The sequence below is a fragment of the Meriones unguiculatus genome, chromosome 14 (assembly GCF_030254825.1).
Source record: "Meriones unguiculatus strain TT.TT164.6M chromosome 14, Bangor_MerUng_6.1, whole genome shotgun sequence".
Taxonomy (NCBI): Eukaryota; Metazoa; Chordata; class Mammalia; order Rodentia; family Muridae; genus Meriones; species Meriones unguiculatus.
Window position 1 is genome coordinate 76987844 of NC_083361.1, and position 16019 is coordinate 77003862.

At 37.2% G+C, this 16019-nt stretch overlaps 1 protein-coding gene across 13 annotated transcripts in view; it reads left to right on the top strand.

Moving 5' to 3' along the window:
• Positions 1–16019, top strand: part of Dlg2 (discs large MAGUK scaffold protein 2) — a 1917798-nt gene that overhangs the window by 745359 nt on the left and 1156420 nt on the right. For 8 of the 13 annotated variants that reach the window (XM_060367555.1, XM_060367549.1, XM_060367550.1 and 5 more), the window contains one exon: positions 12468–12566. The exons of the other annotated variants lie outside the window; for them this stretch is intronic. In XM_060367555.1, coding sequence (XP_060223538.1) covers positions 12468–12566 — 99 coding nt within the window. The remainder of the gene's footprint in view (positions 1–12467; positions 12567–16019) is intronic. 13 annotated transcript variants of the gene reach the window in all.

Sequence of the window (16019 nt, forward strand, 5' to 3'; positions counted from 1 at the left end):
TACCACACTAAAGCTCTGTAGATCTCACAACTTCATTTGTACAAGTGTCTCTCTCTCTCTCTCTCTCTCTCTCTCTCTCTCTCTCTCTCTGTGTGTGTGTGTGTGTCTGACTGTGTATGTGTTTCCAAAATATTTACTGATTTGTACAGAGATCCCTCCAGGACATCACTGCCTGGACAGAGAGGTTTTTTTTCTTTTATAATCACCACAAATACTATCAATTTCTGGTTACCTGGAATTTTAGCAAAGCCACAAAAGCTTTCTGAATATCAGTTTATTGGTGTTAAAAAATAAAATTAACATGTTTGTTGTTTCTAGATTCATGTGAGACACCATACAAATGCTGAAATAGCTATGTAGTACTGATGATGGCAGATAACATCGTAGCCTTAATTTCCCTATTCCAGTATAGGAATTTTATAAATATGCATACCCCGGGTTCATAAGGTTCTAGAGGCTGATTCTTGTCCTTGATCATTGAGAAGTACAGAAGCTATTTTTTCACATTAACTATGTAAAAATCTCATAAGATGGGACTTTACAGACTGATTAGACAGAGTACACAAAAAGGAGAGGCCATGGTTTATTCAGAGAGCAACAAAATCCTACTTGCATGACACAGCAAACAAGTAAGAGAGTTACTATTCTGCAAATGTTCGATCGTTCAACTACCATTCAGCCACCTATTGTTTAAGCTAATGGAAAACTCCATATGACATTTTCCTTATTTCTCCAAGGGAAGGGGATCTTTGACCTTTCAAAGCCTCCTTGGAAGTCAAGTGTCTTAGAAGTGAGAACACTGACCTTAACGAAGGCACAGCAAGCAAGTCTATAGAGCTAACATGCAGTCTGTTGGCCTCTGCTCCTTCACTGTATACAAGAGTAAAAATGACCTCCCTCTTTCAGGAATGAGGAATTGGTACTTGGTCATGCATCAAATCACCTTTAGAATGCTGCCCATGAATAAACTAATAAATTAACAAGTGAATATATTGATACGCTCTTTTTATAGTCCCTGATAGCACATAGTAGTAGCTCAATGAAAATCTATTCAATAAGTGGTAATCTCCTAGGGAAAAGGGCATGAGGTATATAAAACTTTACAGAGCTAATCACTGTTTCACTGTCCTCAGTACCCCACTGTAGTTATTGGTATAGACACTGTATCAAATTTACACACATGCTAACAAGCTATCAGAAAGAAAGGCATAACTTTTGATTAGGTTCCTTAATGTCTGTTATTTAGAAGGACACAGTGAAGGCTCGCTGGCTTGTGGGGGGCTGTGGAAGAAACTGCTAGGCAGTCTATTCTCCTTTCCTCCCCCAAACATCTCTGAAGACAAACAGGCCCCCTCATGCACAGTTTTCTGCGCTGACATCCCAACGAACTGGCCCTGCAGCTGTGCAGTCTGAGAGCAGATGCTGCCCTGTCAGGTGTCTTTGATTCTACTTCAGAAACCACAGGAAGCTGGTTGTAGAGAAATCATCAGCACTGTCGGAACAGGGGGATGGCAGCTTACCTTGTGTGCTCACAGGGGAGGCATGGCACTCAGCCTCATCTTGGAGGTTAGGTGAGAAGCATATACAGTGGATTAATGGCAAGTGGCTGCTGTTTCCTGATGTATTCCTTCTACTCTGCTTTGTAGCTGATTCTTATTGCAATGTTCATATGATCATTCATTTAGATATAAACTTTTTGAAGACAAGAATGATCATATTGTGATCATTTTGGAATACCCATCACTTAAACTGGAGTATAAAATTATGTGCCCTATAATAGTTTCAAGTTTCCGTGATTTGAACTAGAATCATACATGGCAACCTGAGGGATGGAGAGGAAAAAGAGGGAGCCAGGGAGATCTGGAACACGTATGGAGTCCTACTATAAAATAACAGGTTATCCTGATTGCTGGCTTTATACAGCAGCAAAGATTCGCTTTACTGAACGACTTTCTGGAATCCAGTAAATAACTGGAGGAGCTAGGGACATCCTTGACTTTTCTTTCTTCTTTTAACGTTTCTTTTCTCCTTAGTTCTCTTTCCTTACAGAATCACATTCACCCCCAATACTTCACCAAGCGCTCTTCTCCCTGACTATAACTCCCAAACCATTTTTGAAATTTTTTGCTCTCTGTCTCATCCACTATCTAAGCTTCATGAAAGCCGGGGTGGTGTCTCATTTATTCACACTTCATTTTTTGGCAGGCCAGTCCAGTCAGATTTATAGAACTGTACCATATTTAAGCATTCCAGGTGGAAAACATTTCTTATGTTTGTACGTTCATTTTTTTTTTCTTTATATTCAGGATCTAGAGAGCAGAAACTTTAAATTCAGGACCTAGAGAGCAGGTAGACTTCTGCTTTTGTTTTTTTCTGTTTATTTGTTTTTTGTTTGTTTGTTTGTTTTTTCCTCTCAGACACTGACTTTCTTTATTTAGATTTTGTACCTGGCTATTTTGTTTTTTCAAAAAAATTACATCATTCCTGTTTTTAAATTAAATTAATTTTTTATTTTTTACAACTTATTCACCTTATGTACCAGTTGTAGCCCTGTCCCTCATCTCTTCCTGAGCCCACCCTCCCTTCCTCTTCTGCCCCTCTCTCCCTTCCCTATTCCACTGAAAGGGGGGTGTCTCATCAGGACTGCCTGTATCCTCTTCCTCTGTGGCCTGGAAAGGTGGCCTATCCAGCAGGAAGTTATCAAAGAGCAGGCAACCTAGTTCATGTCAGAGAAAGCCTCTGCTCCCCTTACTAGGGAACCCACTTGGAGACTGAGCTGCCCTTGGGGGTCTAGGTCCTCTTTATGCATGGACATTGATTGGAGTATTCATCTCTGCGCAGATATTTTGGCTCTGTTTGTCTCCTCATGAAGCTTGTCTTCTCCTTGTCCTTCTATCCCAAACCCCTTATTCCATAAGTCTCCCTGCATTCTGCCCAAAGTTTGGCTGTGGGTCTCTGCATCTGCTTCAATCTCTTGCTGTGGGAAAATATTTCAGAGGACAGGCTCCTGTCCTGTTCCCTCTCTTCTGTTGCTTCCAGTGTCTATGCAGTTTCTCTTCTGAATGAGAATTAAGCATCTGACCTAGCATCCTCCTTGTTTAGCTTCTTTAGGTCTGTAGGTTTTAGTATGTTTATCCTATATTATATGGCTAATATCCACTTGTAAGTGAGTATATACCATGTGTGTCTTTTTGCTTTTTGGTTACCTCACTCAGAATGAGCTTTTATAGTCCCATCCATTTTCCTGCAAATTTCATGATTTCCTTGTTTTTAATAGCTGAGTAGTATTCCACTGTGTAAATGTACCACAATTTCTATGTCCATTCCTCCGCTGAGGGACATCTTGGCTGTTTCCAGATTTGGCTATTACAAATAAATCTGCTATGAACATAGCTGAGCAAATGTCCTTGTTGAATGGTGGGGCATCTTTTGGGTATATGCCCAGGAAATGTATAGCTGGGTCTTAAGATAGTGCTATTCCCAATTTTCTGAGAAAGCGCCAGATTGATTTCCAAAGTGGTTGGACAACATTCCCACCAGCAGTAGAGGAGGGTGTCCTTTATCCACAATCTTGCCAGCATGTGTTGTCACTTGAGTTTTTGTTCTTGGCCATTCTGGTGGGTGTCAGATGGAATCTCATAATCCATCTAATTATTCCTTTTGATTTGCATTTCTCTGCTAACTACGGATGGTGAGCATTTCTTTAAGTGTTTCTCCACCATTCCATATTACTCTGTTGAGAATTCTCTGCTTAGCTCTGAACCCCAATAAACTGGATTTGTTGATCTTTAATTTCTTGAGTTCTTTATATATTCTGGAAATTAGCCCTCTGTAGGATGTAGGGTTGGGGAAGAGCTTTTCCCAGTCATTTTGTTCTGTGTCTTTTGCTTTACAGAAGCTTTTCAGTTTAATAAAGTCCCATTTATTAATTGTTTTTAATATAATTTTTTTATTTATTACAATTTATTCACCGTGTATCTCAGGTGTAGCCCCTCCCTGCTCCCTCCCAATCACGCCCTCCCTTATCTCCTCCCATGCCCCTTTCCTGTCCACTGATAGGGAAGAACCTAGTCCCCTTCCATTTATTAGTTGTTGATCTTAGATCCTGAGCTGTTGGTGTTCTGTTCAGGAAGTTGTCTCCTGTGCCAATGAGATCAAGGCTCCCCCTTTTTTCTTCTAACATATTTAGTATGTTTTATGTTGAAGTCTTTGATCCACTTGGACTTTACTTCACTTTTGTGCAGGGTGAAAAGTACACATCTATTTGCATTTTTCTACATGCAGAAATCTAGTTAGACCAATATCATTTGTTGAAGATGCTGTCTTTTTTTTTCCATTATATGGTTTTGGCTTCTTTGTCAAAAATCAGTGGCCCATAGGTGTGAGCATTTATTCCTTGGTCTTCAGTTGAATTCCATTGATCCACCAGTCTGTTTCTATGCCCGTACCATGCAGTTTTATTACTGCTGCTCTGCAGTACAGCTTGAGATCAGGGATAGAGATACCTCCAGAAGATATTTTATTGTATAGGGCTGTTTTAGCCATTTTAGGTTTTTTGCTTTTTAATATGAAGTTGAGAATTGTTTTCTCAAGATCTGTAAGGAATTGTGTTGGTATTGTGATGAGAATTGCATTGAATCTGTAGATTGCTTTTGGTAGGATGCCCATTTTTACTGTCCTAATTCTACTGATTCATGAGCATGGGAAATTTTTCCATCTTCTGATATCTTCTTGAATTTCTTTCTTCAGAGACTTGCTCAGTTAGAGTTACCCCAAGATACTTTATGTTTTGGGTGGCTATTGTGAAGGTTGTTGTTTCCCTAATTTCTTTCTTAGCCTGTGTGTCTTTTGTACAGAAGAAAGAAGGGCTACTGATTTTTTTTCTTGAGTTATTTTTGTATCTAGCCACTTTGCTGAAGGTTTGTATCAGCTTTAGAAGTTCCCTGGTAGAATTTTGGGGTCATTCATGTATACTATCATATTATCTGTGAATAGTGATATTTTGACTTCTTCATTTTCAATTTGTATTCCATTGATCTCCTTTAGTTGTCTTGTTGTTCTAGGACTTCAAGTACTATGATAAGGAGATATGGAGAGAGGAGGCAGCCTTGCCTTGTCCCTGATTACAGTGGGATTGCCTTAAGTTTCTCTGCATTATTTTTATGTTGGCTATAAGCTTGCTGTATATTTCCTTTAATATGTTTAGGTATGTGCCTTATATCCCTGATCTCTCCAAAACTTTAAATATAAAAAAGGATTGGATTTTGATAAATGCCTTTTCACCATCTAAGGAGATGATCATGTTTTTATGATTTTTTTTCTTCTTTCAGTTATTTTTTTATTTGGTGGATTTCATTGATGGATTTCCATATGTTGAACCACCCCTGCCTGCCTGGGATGTAGTCTACTTCGTCATGGTGGATGTTATCTTTGATGTGTTTTTGGATTCGGTTTGCAAGTATTTTATTGAGCATTTTTGTGTCGATGTTAAGAGAAATTGGTTTAAAATTATCTTTGCTGGGTCTTTGTTTCGTTTAGGTATCAAGGTTACTGTGACCTCATAGAATGAGTTTTGTAATGTTCTTTCTGTTTCTATTTTGTGGAATAGTTTGAGGAGTATTGATATTAGCTCTTCTTTGAAGGTCTGGTAGAATTCTTTGCTAAAACTGTCTTGCTCTGGAGATTTTTAGGTGGGAGACTTTTGATGACTACTATTTCATTAAGCAATATAGGACTATTTAAAGTGTTTACTTGATCATGATTAAACTTTAGTAAGTGAAATCTATCAAGAAAATTGTCTAATTCATTTAGATTTTCAAATTTTGTAGCAAAAGGCTTTTAAAGTAAGACCTAATGATTCTTTTTAATTTATTTTTTATTAATTACAGTTTATTCACTTTGTATTCCAGCTGTAGCCCCCTCCCTCCCTCTCTCTTCTCCAATGCCCCTCCCCCAGTCCAATGATAGGGTTGGACCTCCTCCACTTCCATCTGACCCTAGTCTATCAGGTATCAGCAGAACTGGCTGCTCTGTGGCCTGCTCCCCATTCAAGGGTCGGTGATCAAAGAGACAGCCCCTTACTTCATGTAAGAGACAGTCCCCATTCCTAATTATTCTTTGGATATCCTCAGTGTCTGTTATTATGCCCCTCTTTTCATTCTGTTGTTTTGTTTTGTTTTGTTTTGTTTTTTATTTGGATAGTGTCTCTCTGCCTTGTAGTTAGTTTTGCTAAGGATTCATCTATCTTGTTGATTTTCTTAAAGAACCAGCTCTTGATTTCTTTGGTTCTTTGAATTACTTTCTTTGTTTCTAATTGATTGATTTCAGCTTTGAGTTTGATTATTTCCAGCCATCTCCTCTTCTTGGGTGTGTCTTGTTCTTGTTGTTCTTTTTCTTCTTTCTAGGCTTTTTTGGTGTGCCTTTAAATTGTTTGGATGAAATAGTTAGAGTTTTTTTTTTTTTTTTGAAGGCACATAGTGCTATGAATTTTCCTCTTAACACTCCTTTCATTGTGTCCCAAAAGTTTGGCTATGTTTTTTGATTAATTTCAATGAGTTCTAGGAAATCTTTAATTTCTTTCTTTATTTCTTCCCAGCTGTTGTTTGGTAGAGAGTTGTTTAGTTTTCATGTGTGTGTAGGTCATGTAGTTGTGTAGTTTTCATGTTGTTGTTGAGATCCAGCTTTAGTCCATGGTAGTCGGTGAGGACATAAGGGATTATTTCAATCTTCTTGTATCTGTTGGGGCTTGCTTTGTGACTGACCATATGGTAGATGTGTTAGGTTTATTTGATTCATGACATCTGTTAGTGTCATTGCTTCTCTGTTTAATTTGTTTCCTTGACCAGTCCTTTGGTAAGAATGGGGTGTTGAAATCTACCACTGCTAATGGGATTGATGTGTGGTTTAATCTCCATTAATGTTTCTTTTAAAATGTGGTTACCCTTGTATTTGGGGCATAGGTATTCAGAATTGAGATGTTTTCTTGATGGAATTTTCTTTTGATGAGTGTGAACTGTCCTTCCTCATCTCTTTTGATTGTTTTTTGTTGAAAGTCTAAATTATTAGATATTAGAATGTCTACTCCAGCTTGCTTCTTGGGTCCATTTGCTTGGAAAACCTTTTTCTAGCCCTTTAGTCTCCAGTAATGTTTATTTTTGTGGCTGACATTTGTTTATTGTATGCAGCACAATAGTGGGTTCTGTTTAAACATCCATTCTCTTAGTCTGTGTCTTTTTATTGGAGAGTTGAGGCCATTGATGTTGAGAGATATTAATGACCAGTGACTATTAATCCCTTTTATTTTGATGTTGGATTCAGTACTGTGTCTGGGTGCTGGTCTACTTTAGGTTTTGCTGTAGTGAAGTTATTTATATCCTGTTTCATTGGGGTGTTTGTGGTTAACTTCCTCGGGTTGGAGTTTTCCTTCTAGTATCTTCTGTAGGGCTGGGTTTGTGTATGCATATTGTTTAATTTTTTTTTTTTTGGTCCTGGAATATCTTGTTTTCTCCATCTATGGTGTTTGAAAGTTTTGCTGGAAATAGTAGTCTGGACTGGCATCTGTTGTCTCTCAAAGTTTTCAAGATGTCTGCCCAGGCCCTTATGGCTTTTATGTTCTCTGCTGAGAAGTCAGGTGTGATTCTGAGAGGTTTGCCATTTTATGATATCTGGCCTTTTTTCCTTACAACTTTTAATATTTTTTCTTTGTTCTGTACATTTAGTGTTTTTATTATTGTGTAACAGGAAGATTTTCTTTCCTGGTCTAATCTATTTGGTGTTCTGTAGGTCTCTTGTATGCTTATAGGCATCTCTTTCTTAAGATTTTGGGAAATTTTTCTTCTATGATTTTGTTGAAAACATTTTTATGTTCTTGGAGCTGAGAAATCTTCTATTTCTTCTGTTCCTATTAATTTTTGGTTTCTTCTTTTCATGTTGTTCTTGATTTCATGGATGATTTGTGTCAGGAATTTTTTGGACTTAACATTTTCTTTGATGGATGCATTGATTTCTCCCATTGTGTCTTCTACACCTGAGATTCTCTGTAGTTCCTGTTTTCTTTCCTAAGTACTCCCTCTCCAGGATTTCTTCAGTTTGTGCTTACCTTAATGTTTCTATTTCCATCTTCAGATCTTGAATCATTTTGTTCATTTCCTTTACCTGTTTTTTTTTTTAATTTTCCTTCCTTTCATTATATAATTTGCCCAATTCCTTTATCTGTCTCTTTGAAGCTTTCTGTATTTCCTTCAGTAATTTAATTACTTTCTCTCTAAAGGCCGGGATTTGTTTGATTGTTTCTTCCTGTATTTCTTTAAAGAGTTTTTTGTTTTGTTTTGTTTGTTTGTTTCCTCTGTCATCATCTTTGAAGCATAGATTTAGATCATTTTCTTGTGTTTCAGTTGTGTTAGGCCATCCAGGGCTTCTTGCCTTTGGATAACTGGGTTCTGGAGATGCCATATTGCTTTGGCTTTTGTTGATGGTATTATGCTGCCATCTTATTGTCTCTGGCATTGAAGTTAGATCCCGTTGCCTACAGAAGTTCTTGGGGATTTGGGAAGAGCCCTGGACAGGAAGGTGATGTTCCTGCAGGAGCCCTTTTCAGGACTGGTGGGAATGACCTTGGACTGGTGGGTGGTTTTCAAAAAATTGCCATTGAGTCTCCTCAGATGTTTGATCCCCGGAAGTGTGTGGATTCCTCAGGAGCTCAGGGATCCTGTTATTGAAGAGGGAAGTCCTGGAGGCAACTATCCAGACACTGGCCTTCTTGGTCTGAGATTAATGAACCCAGGCACTTTGCTCAGACACTGTTTCCTGGGTGCAGCCTTTTTAGATAACTTGTGTGCCCAGAGTTCCCGCTGGTATCCTTAAGGAGACAGATTGAGGCTTGGAGCAGTGTTTGGGATTGCTTCTTTGAGTTCTGGGCATCATGGTGCCTGTGGGTTGGTGCTGCTTGCCTGCCCAGGATGGTGAGAGTGGGCCCCAAGTTTAGAGCCATGCAGATTTCCCCCTGCCACCCAGTACTTGAAAGTATCCACACTCCACGGGACAGTCAGAGTGAGTGCCCAAGGCTGCTGGTACCAGGAAAGCGTCCACGCAACAGTGAGCCTCGGCACACTGGTTTGGAACTTCACCCCCTGAACTGGAAGGTATACACTCCATGAATAGTTAAGAGTGAGCACCCAATGTCTGAGCTACCAGCAAGAGTACCAGGAAGGTATCCACAGATAGTGGGCTTGGGAGGTGGGTCTAGGGCTGCTGCAGTACTGGGCAGGAGCCTGGGAAATTTTCCTAATATTAGCCTGGTGGCCTTGTGTTTTCCCGTGGATTCTCCTCTTACCTGAGAAACACAGATGTCAGGGTTTGGGGTCCACAGTACGAACTGCTGGTCATTGTGCTCTCACTGCTGAGCTGCTGTTCAGATATGCTGACTGGTTGGTACCGCCATCTTGGATCCTCTCCCTATTCCTGTTAAAACAGAAATGGAAAGAACATGAAAAGAACATGACAACATTAGCTCAGGGGGAACTTGCCTCTGCTCATACAAATCTCATGTGAATTAGTATTAAGGTTGAAAGTTTAAATATGTTTAGACTTTTTTTTAATAGAAAGCTGTTACTTATTGATTTATTTATTTTGGACACAGAACAGTAAATTCTGTAATTAGTTCAACTAGAACTGAAGTATGCTCCCTGAAAATTTGTATTCACACAGAAGTGTGCAGAAAACAGTTTTTTTTCAGTCAAAATTTTAGAATTTTTTTCATGTTTAAATTTGCCACAGCATGGTGCATGAGAAAAAAATATTCAAGAAGGTGTCACAAGACCTATATTTTCCAATCCCAGCTGCACCTCAAATGCATTGTGCCAGAGTTAAAAGGTTTGCCCAATCTAAGCTATTTCTATGGGTAGAAATTACATATTGTCTGATTCAGGAGATGTTGACTCAATCTCTTGTTTTCAAATTCAGTATAATTAGCAGTTCATTGAAAATCTCTTCCTCTGCATTCATTGTTATTTTCTTGTTATTGTTCATAGTTTTTTTTAAAAATATTCGGACAAAACACATTACAGCTCTTAAACTTTAATAAAATTTATTCTTCTAACCTCTTATCCAATAACATCATATCAACAACTTTGCGATTCACCTGTATGAAATGCCTTCCATTTCTATGAGCACGTGGAGCTATTCTCTAGATAAAATTCATTCTGACTTATCCAAGTTCCTTCTCTTTTATAAGACCTCATTTCAATGCCATGTCACTAAAAGTCTTGCTTATCCTACTCAGGCTGAATTAATGACAATCTCTTTGGTTTCCCATACCTATTATACAATAACTACCTACACTCTTCTCAAAGTATCAATGCTTTACCTAAAAATTAACCATCATGAAAGGGATAGGTGAGACACACCAGAATAGAAGTAAATACAGACAAGTCATCTTAGATCATTCTAAATAGTGGGCTGAGCAGGCAGTCTCCTCAAGAAACCTAGAGCTAACAATCAATATAGCACTTTCTGGTCTTTCAGAGTGGTGGCAATGAGATGATATGGATTTATTTTCCCAAAAGCCTCCGAAATAAAGTACTAAGTGAAACGTATGGCAAACTCTAGCTCTGCTGGTTGACCTGAACGGTCAACATAACACCATCTAGAGTCACCCAGGAAGACCATCTCCATGAAGGACTGTCTAGATCAGGTTTGCTGGTGGCATGGTTGTGGGGAGAATCCCCTTGATTGTGTTAATTGGCATGGGAAGACATGCCTATTGTGAACAGAACCACTCCTTTGTGCTGTGTCCTGGGCTTGACTGTGGAGAAGCTACTGAGTGCAAGTCAGCATGCATTCATCCATTGTCTGCTCTGACCTTTGGACATGAACATTCTCAAGTCCCTGTACTAACTCCTCTGCAGTGACGGACTATAACTTGGAATTGGGAGCCCGATAAATCCTTTCTCTCCTAAATTGCTGTTTGTCTGGGTATTTTATCACAGCAACAGAAATTAAAGTAAGAAAATTATCTTTTCTTAACAGTAAGATCTGGCTTTCCTAAGAGACTGCTATTTACCAATAGCATTTAGATGGGCACAAACATTTCAGCCTCAGTTGCTATGGTTATTTGAGTATTGACCCCTGATAATCAGCCCAATCTTACTTGACATTAATGCCTATGCTTTAAAATAACATATTTTAATTATTTATTTTTGAGGTTATCACCTAGTGATATCATTTCCCCATCCTCTTCATCCTTCCAAACCTGCTTATATACCCCTTCTTTGCTTTGTCAAATTTGTGGCCTCATTTTTTTTCATTAGTTATTGGAACCTGCATATATTCTGCATGATGTTACTTGTATATATGTTTTCAGAGCTGACCATTTGGTTTGAGATAACCCATTGGTATGTTCTTCCCTAGGGAAGACTATTTCTCCTGCTCTCAGCATTCTTTAGTTGCCTGTAGTGGTTTTGTATTTGGGTGAGGGTTGCCACCTCATAATTTATCAGTTTTGTTTCCTTAAAAAAAAGTCTGGTTTTTTATGCTGGAGAATAAGGTTTTAAGAACAGAAACAATTTGTATAAGGACTTAAATATTCCTTTTTTTTATGTATTTCCACATTATGTTGCATTTTCCTTACCAATGAAAATTCCTCCTAATGAAAAAAATACTAAAAAATATCACATATATTCTATTTTAATCACTCACTGATTTACTTCAATGATTCATTGCACAAATACTTGAGCATCAATTGAACATATATTGGAAAAAGACTTATGCAGATGAGTAGAAAAAATAGATGTAATTCATTGGGATACTGCAAATGCAAACATGAAGAATGCAGGGTTTTGAACAATGAAGATGGTTTTGTTCCTTAGCTTTACCCCTGATCCATTATATGATCCTGAACCTGTCTCAAATCTTTGTAATTGTCTGTTTCCCTGTTGGGAAAATGGGTTAATGAGAGTAGGATCTAGTTCTTTTTGTTTGTTTGTTTGTTTTGTTTTTATCTTGTTTAGTATTAATCCATGATACCTATCACAAAACCTCATTGCAAAACTTTGCTCTATATGTTATAATATAGCAAAATGTGTGATTCAAAGTATCTTGGTGGCAGGATAATGTTTGAGTGGAATGTCAGCAAAATCTTCCAAAAAATGTTATTTAAACTAATTCCTAAAGTTTCAATTGTATGCATTAATATGCAATTGTATGCAATTAATATGCAATAATAATGTCAATCATCATAATTACTAGAATATAATAATAATAATAATAATAATAATAATAAGCATACTCAGTATGTGATAAGCAATATTTTAGGGCACTTTGTATATTAAATAATTTCACTACTTAAAGATTTTATGGTAAGCATTTTTCTGATTCTTATTTTACACATTAGGAAACTAAGGTAATAAACGCGTTTGTCCCTGGTCAATAGGTAGTAGAAAATGGCAATAAATATTGCTCTTTACTTCCAGGTGTCAGAATCTTCTTTAGTTGATGACATCAGAAACAATGGCAGTGATAATATTCCATTTACTCAAGTTCGAGGAAGATACAGAATAGAACCTGGCATGGTAAGGCTGAAAATGTAGTCAGTGTCGGGGAAAAATACGTACTCTACAGTATATATGCTCAAGCTAGGGCTTGAACCACAGCAAAATTGGCTTGAAGGTATGCAAATTTCATGAGGCTCCCCCAACTCAGCATTTAGAATAGGTTGATGATTGGGTAAAACAAAACATTATTTAAGTGCATCATGATCTATAAAATGAGTTACTTTTGTGTGCAACTGTGTTAGCTTTCTATTGCTTTACATGAAGTGACCACCCCTAACTTCAGTTTTCCTCTCGTCTGTGAGATGTGGAAAAGATTTTATGTCCATTATGCAAGTGATCCAGTCTTCAATCATATTCGTATTGCTTCATCAATACGTATTTCTAACTTTAAAACTTTGATCTTACTTTGTGGGCAGGGGAGATAGCTCAGTGAGCATCATGTTTGCTGCACCTTAATGAGGAGCTGAGCTTGGATCCTGAAAACCCATGTACAAAAGGAGAACATGGACTCGTGTATGTTTGTACAAGGGTGGAGACATGTATGTCCTTGGGCTCACTGGCCAACCAGTCTAAAATATAAGTGAGTCCAATTCAGCAGAAGAAAAAAAGTGGATACTGATAGTGGAACACTTACACATTGACTTCTGACCTCCACACATGCACACATACAAGTACACCCACACACATACAAGCACGTAAACAAACACACAATACACAATAGGCTAAATCTTTTCCTGATTGTATGAAATATTTTTAAAACTCAGATAAACGAGATACAAATGAACAAATAATTGCTTATGTGGTCTTGGCAAACTCATAGAGTAAGTTTTTTTTTTCCCTCCTTCATCCTGGAAAACAAACTTAAAAGAACGAAATTAATTAGAGAATTATCTTAATGAAAACATGTGTCGTATTGGCACTTGATAATTTTTCTAGAAAGTTATTATAATTCCTGATTTTGAATCCAAAATCACTGTGTTTAATGAATATTACTGGGGTCTAATTGACATGTAATGAAAGGTGTTGTTTTATTTATAATTCAACTTAAATGGTTACATTTGCCTTTTTTTTAAAATCTTTCTCTTGGTATGTCTTTGGCCTAGTCAATAGTAGGATTATTTGTATCATTATTCATTAACTTTTATTTTCTGGAATTTTATATCAAGGAATTATATAATGGGTACACTTTTAACTAGAATAATGATGTAAATTCTTACTGATTCATGCCTTTTAATTTATATATTTACTGTTATGACACATCTATAGTAATTAGTTTGGGATGTTATGAAAAAAAGAACATTGATATGCATTTGATGAACATTGATATGCATTTGATGAACATTAATATGCATGTCTAAGCGGAGATGTTTACCTTGCTTCTGAGTACCTAAAAATAGGTGGCTGAGTATATAGTGTATTTACATTTAACTCTAGGAGATACCCAAAAATTTTCCCGACATGTCTAATCATTTGTCAGTCCCACCAACATTATATGAGAGTTAATTGTTCACATCAGCATTTGGAATTGCTCAACTCTTTGATTGTAGTCTTTCTGAGAGTGAATTCATTGTGGCTCAATTTTTATTTTCTTTCTGATTTCTCTGATGTTTTTGATCTTTATATTTCTTGACATTTTCATAACTAAAATATACAGTTTCTAGTATGAGATGTATCTGTTTCTGGGATCAGGGATATAGGAGGCATGAACAAACATTTGAAGGTGGTGATATGTCCCCAGTGGTGTTTGTGCTAATAGTTTCCTGGATGTGTTCATGCACTGAAATATCAAGCTTTACATCCTACGTGTTTATTATTTATTGTATGCTAGATCTTTGTTCTGTCCTTCCTACTTGAGTTGCCTCATTCTCTTTTATTTGTCCAAGTCATTCCCACTCATCCTTTCGGTCTCTACTTTGCTATTATTACTTTGCTATTATTATTATTATTATTATTATTATTATTATTAAGCAGTTTTTCTCAAGACTCTCCTACCAATTTGCCTTGTCCTCTGATCTGTCATCTCCACAAGACCAAGACTGTATTGATAACTAGCATCCTTATCACCGTGATCCAACTTTAGTACAGTAGAAAGCAGAGAGTAGTCACTCAAAACTATTTGTTGAAGGGCTGCAGAGATGGTTCAGCCACCTATATGCTAGCTGTGTGAGAATGAGGACATAAATTCAGATCCCCACACCCATGTAAAACTCTGGGCACACCACTTGTGCACCCTTAGTCCTAGCAATGAAGATAAGAATATCCTAGAGGCTTGTCTTGTTAGCCTTGGAGAACTGGCCACCTCCAGGTTCATAAAAAAAAACAAGACACCATGTCAAACTGAGGTGTGGAGAGGCAGAAGACACCTGATGTTCACCTCTGGCCTATGCTTGTTGATCCGTAGGTGCACATGACTGTCCACACACATACACCACATGCACACACAGGATTCCTTTGAATGAATATGTAAATAAATAATAATTGCATATCAAAAGCAGGAGATAATGTGTTGACATTTTAAACCAAGCAAAGGCTTTTTTTAAAGTCAGATGCTAACAAGTTTGGTAAGCATAATTATATCTTCTAACACATTATGCTTGATATTGACTATCATAATAAAAGAATAAATTTAGCATTCTTGTAATATGAGTAAGTCACATACTATACAAAAAGATAGTTTTATTTTTCTTTTCACAATGATCTTACTTTAAGTAAACAGGGAATGGAAACCTGGTGGGGCTATACTTAAAATTTAGAGCCATCTCAGACCTTAACCATCATGTGTTCAGCATATTAAAAGAGATAATTGTGTCATATCTTAACTCTGTGGTAGGTGATTGTAAGAGCAATCTGATGTCTTTACAACTTCAAGGGAGCAATTGTTTCATTGAATAATCATTTCATTTAATTTGGGCATGATTAGCTAAGGGCCCCTGTTTATAGCATGATAGAGTGATGTTCTTCTGGATAAGTAAGTCACCTCATTTAGTTCACACAGCTAGCCAGGCATCTATTGTTAGAATGAAAGGCAGCTGATAAGGAGAGTCTATTTGCAGCAGAGGAGCACTCAGAGACAATAGGAAACCATTCAAAGTAAGCCATGTTTTTGTTGCTGCCTTCCCATGAATTACTGTTCTCCAAGTTGAACTCTTGATTTAGGTTTTTTTTTTTTTCCCCTTCTGACAATGAAATATTTGTCTTTGTTTCACAGATGGGCAAGTACACTATAAAAATAGAATTTTTATTTCACAGGAATTTTGCTGTATTTGGTAGATGTTCATTTGAAATTGCTGGAGATTTGGGGCTAAATATGGTGTGTATTGAGTGAGTGAATAAGAGAATGAGTGAGTGAAAAAAAGCATATTATTAAATACTAATGCATGTGCTGATACCAAGAACTAAAACCCAAGACACAGATGTTACTCTTTCAACATCAAAATTTGACAAAACAATGGATAAGCAATAAGACCTACG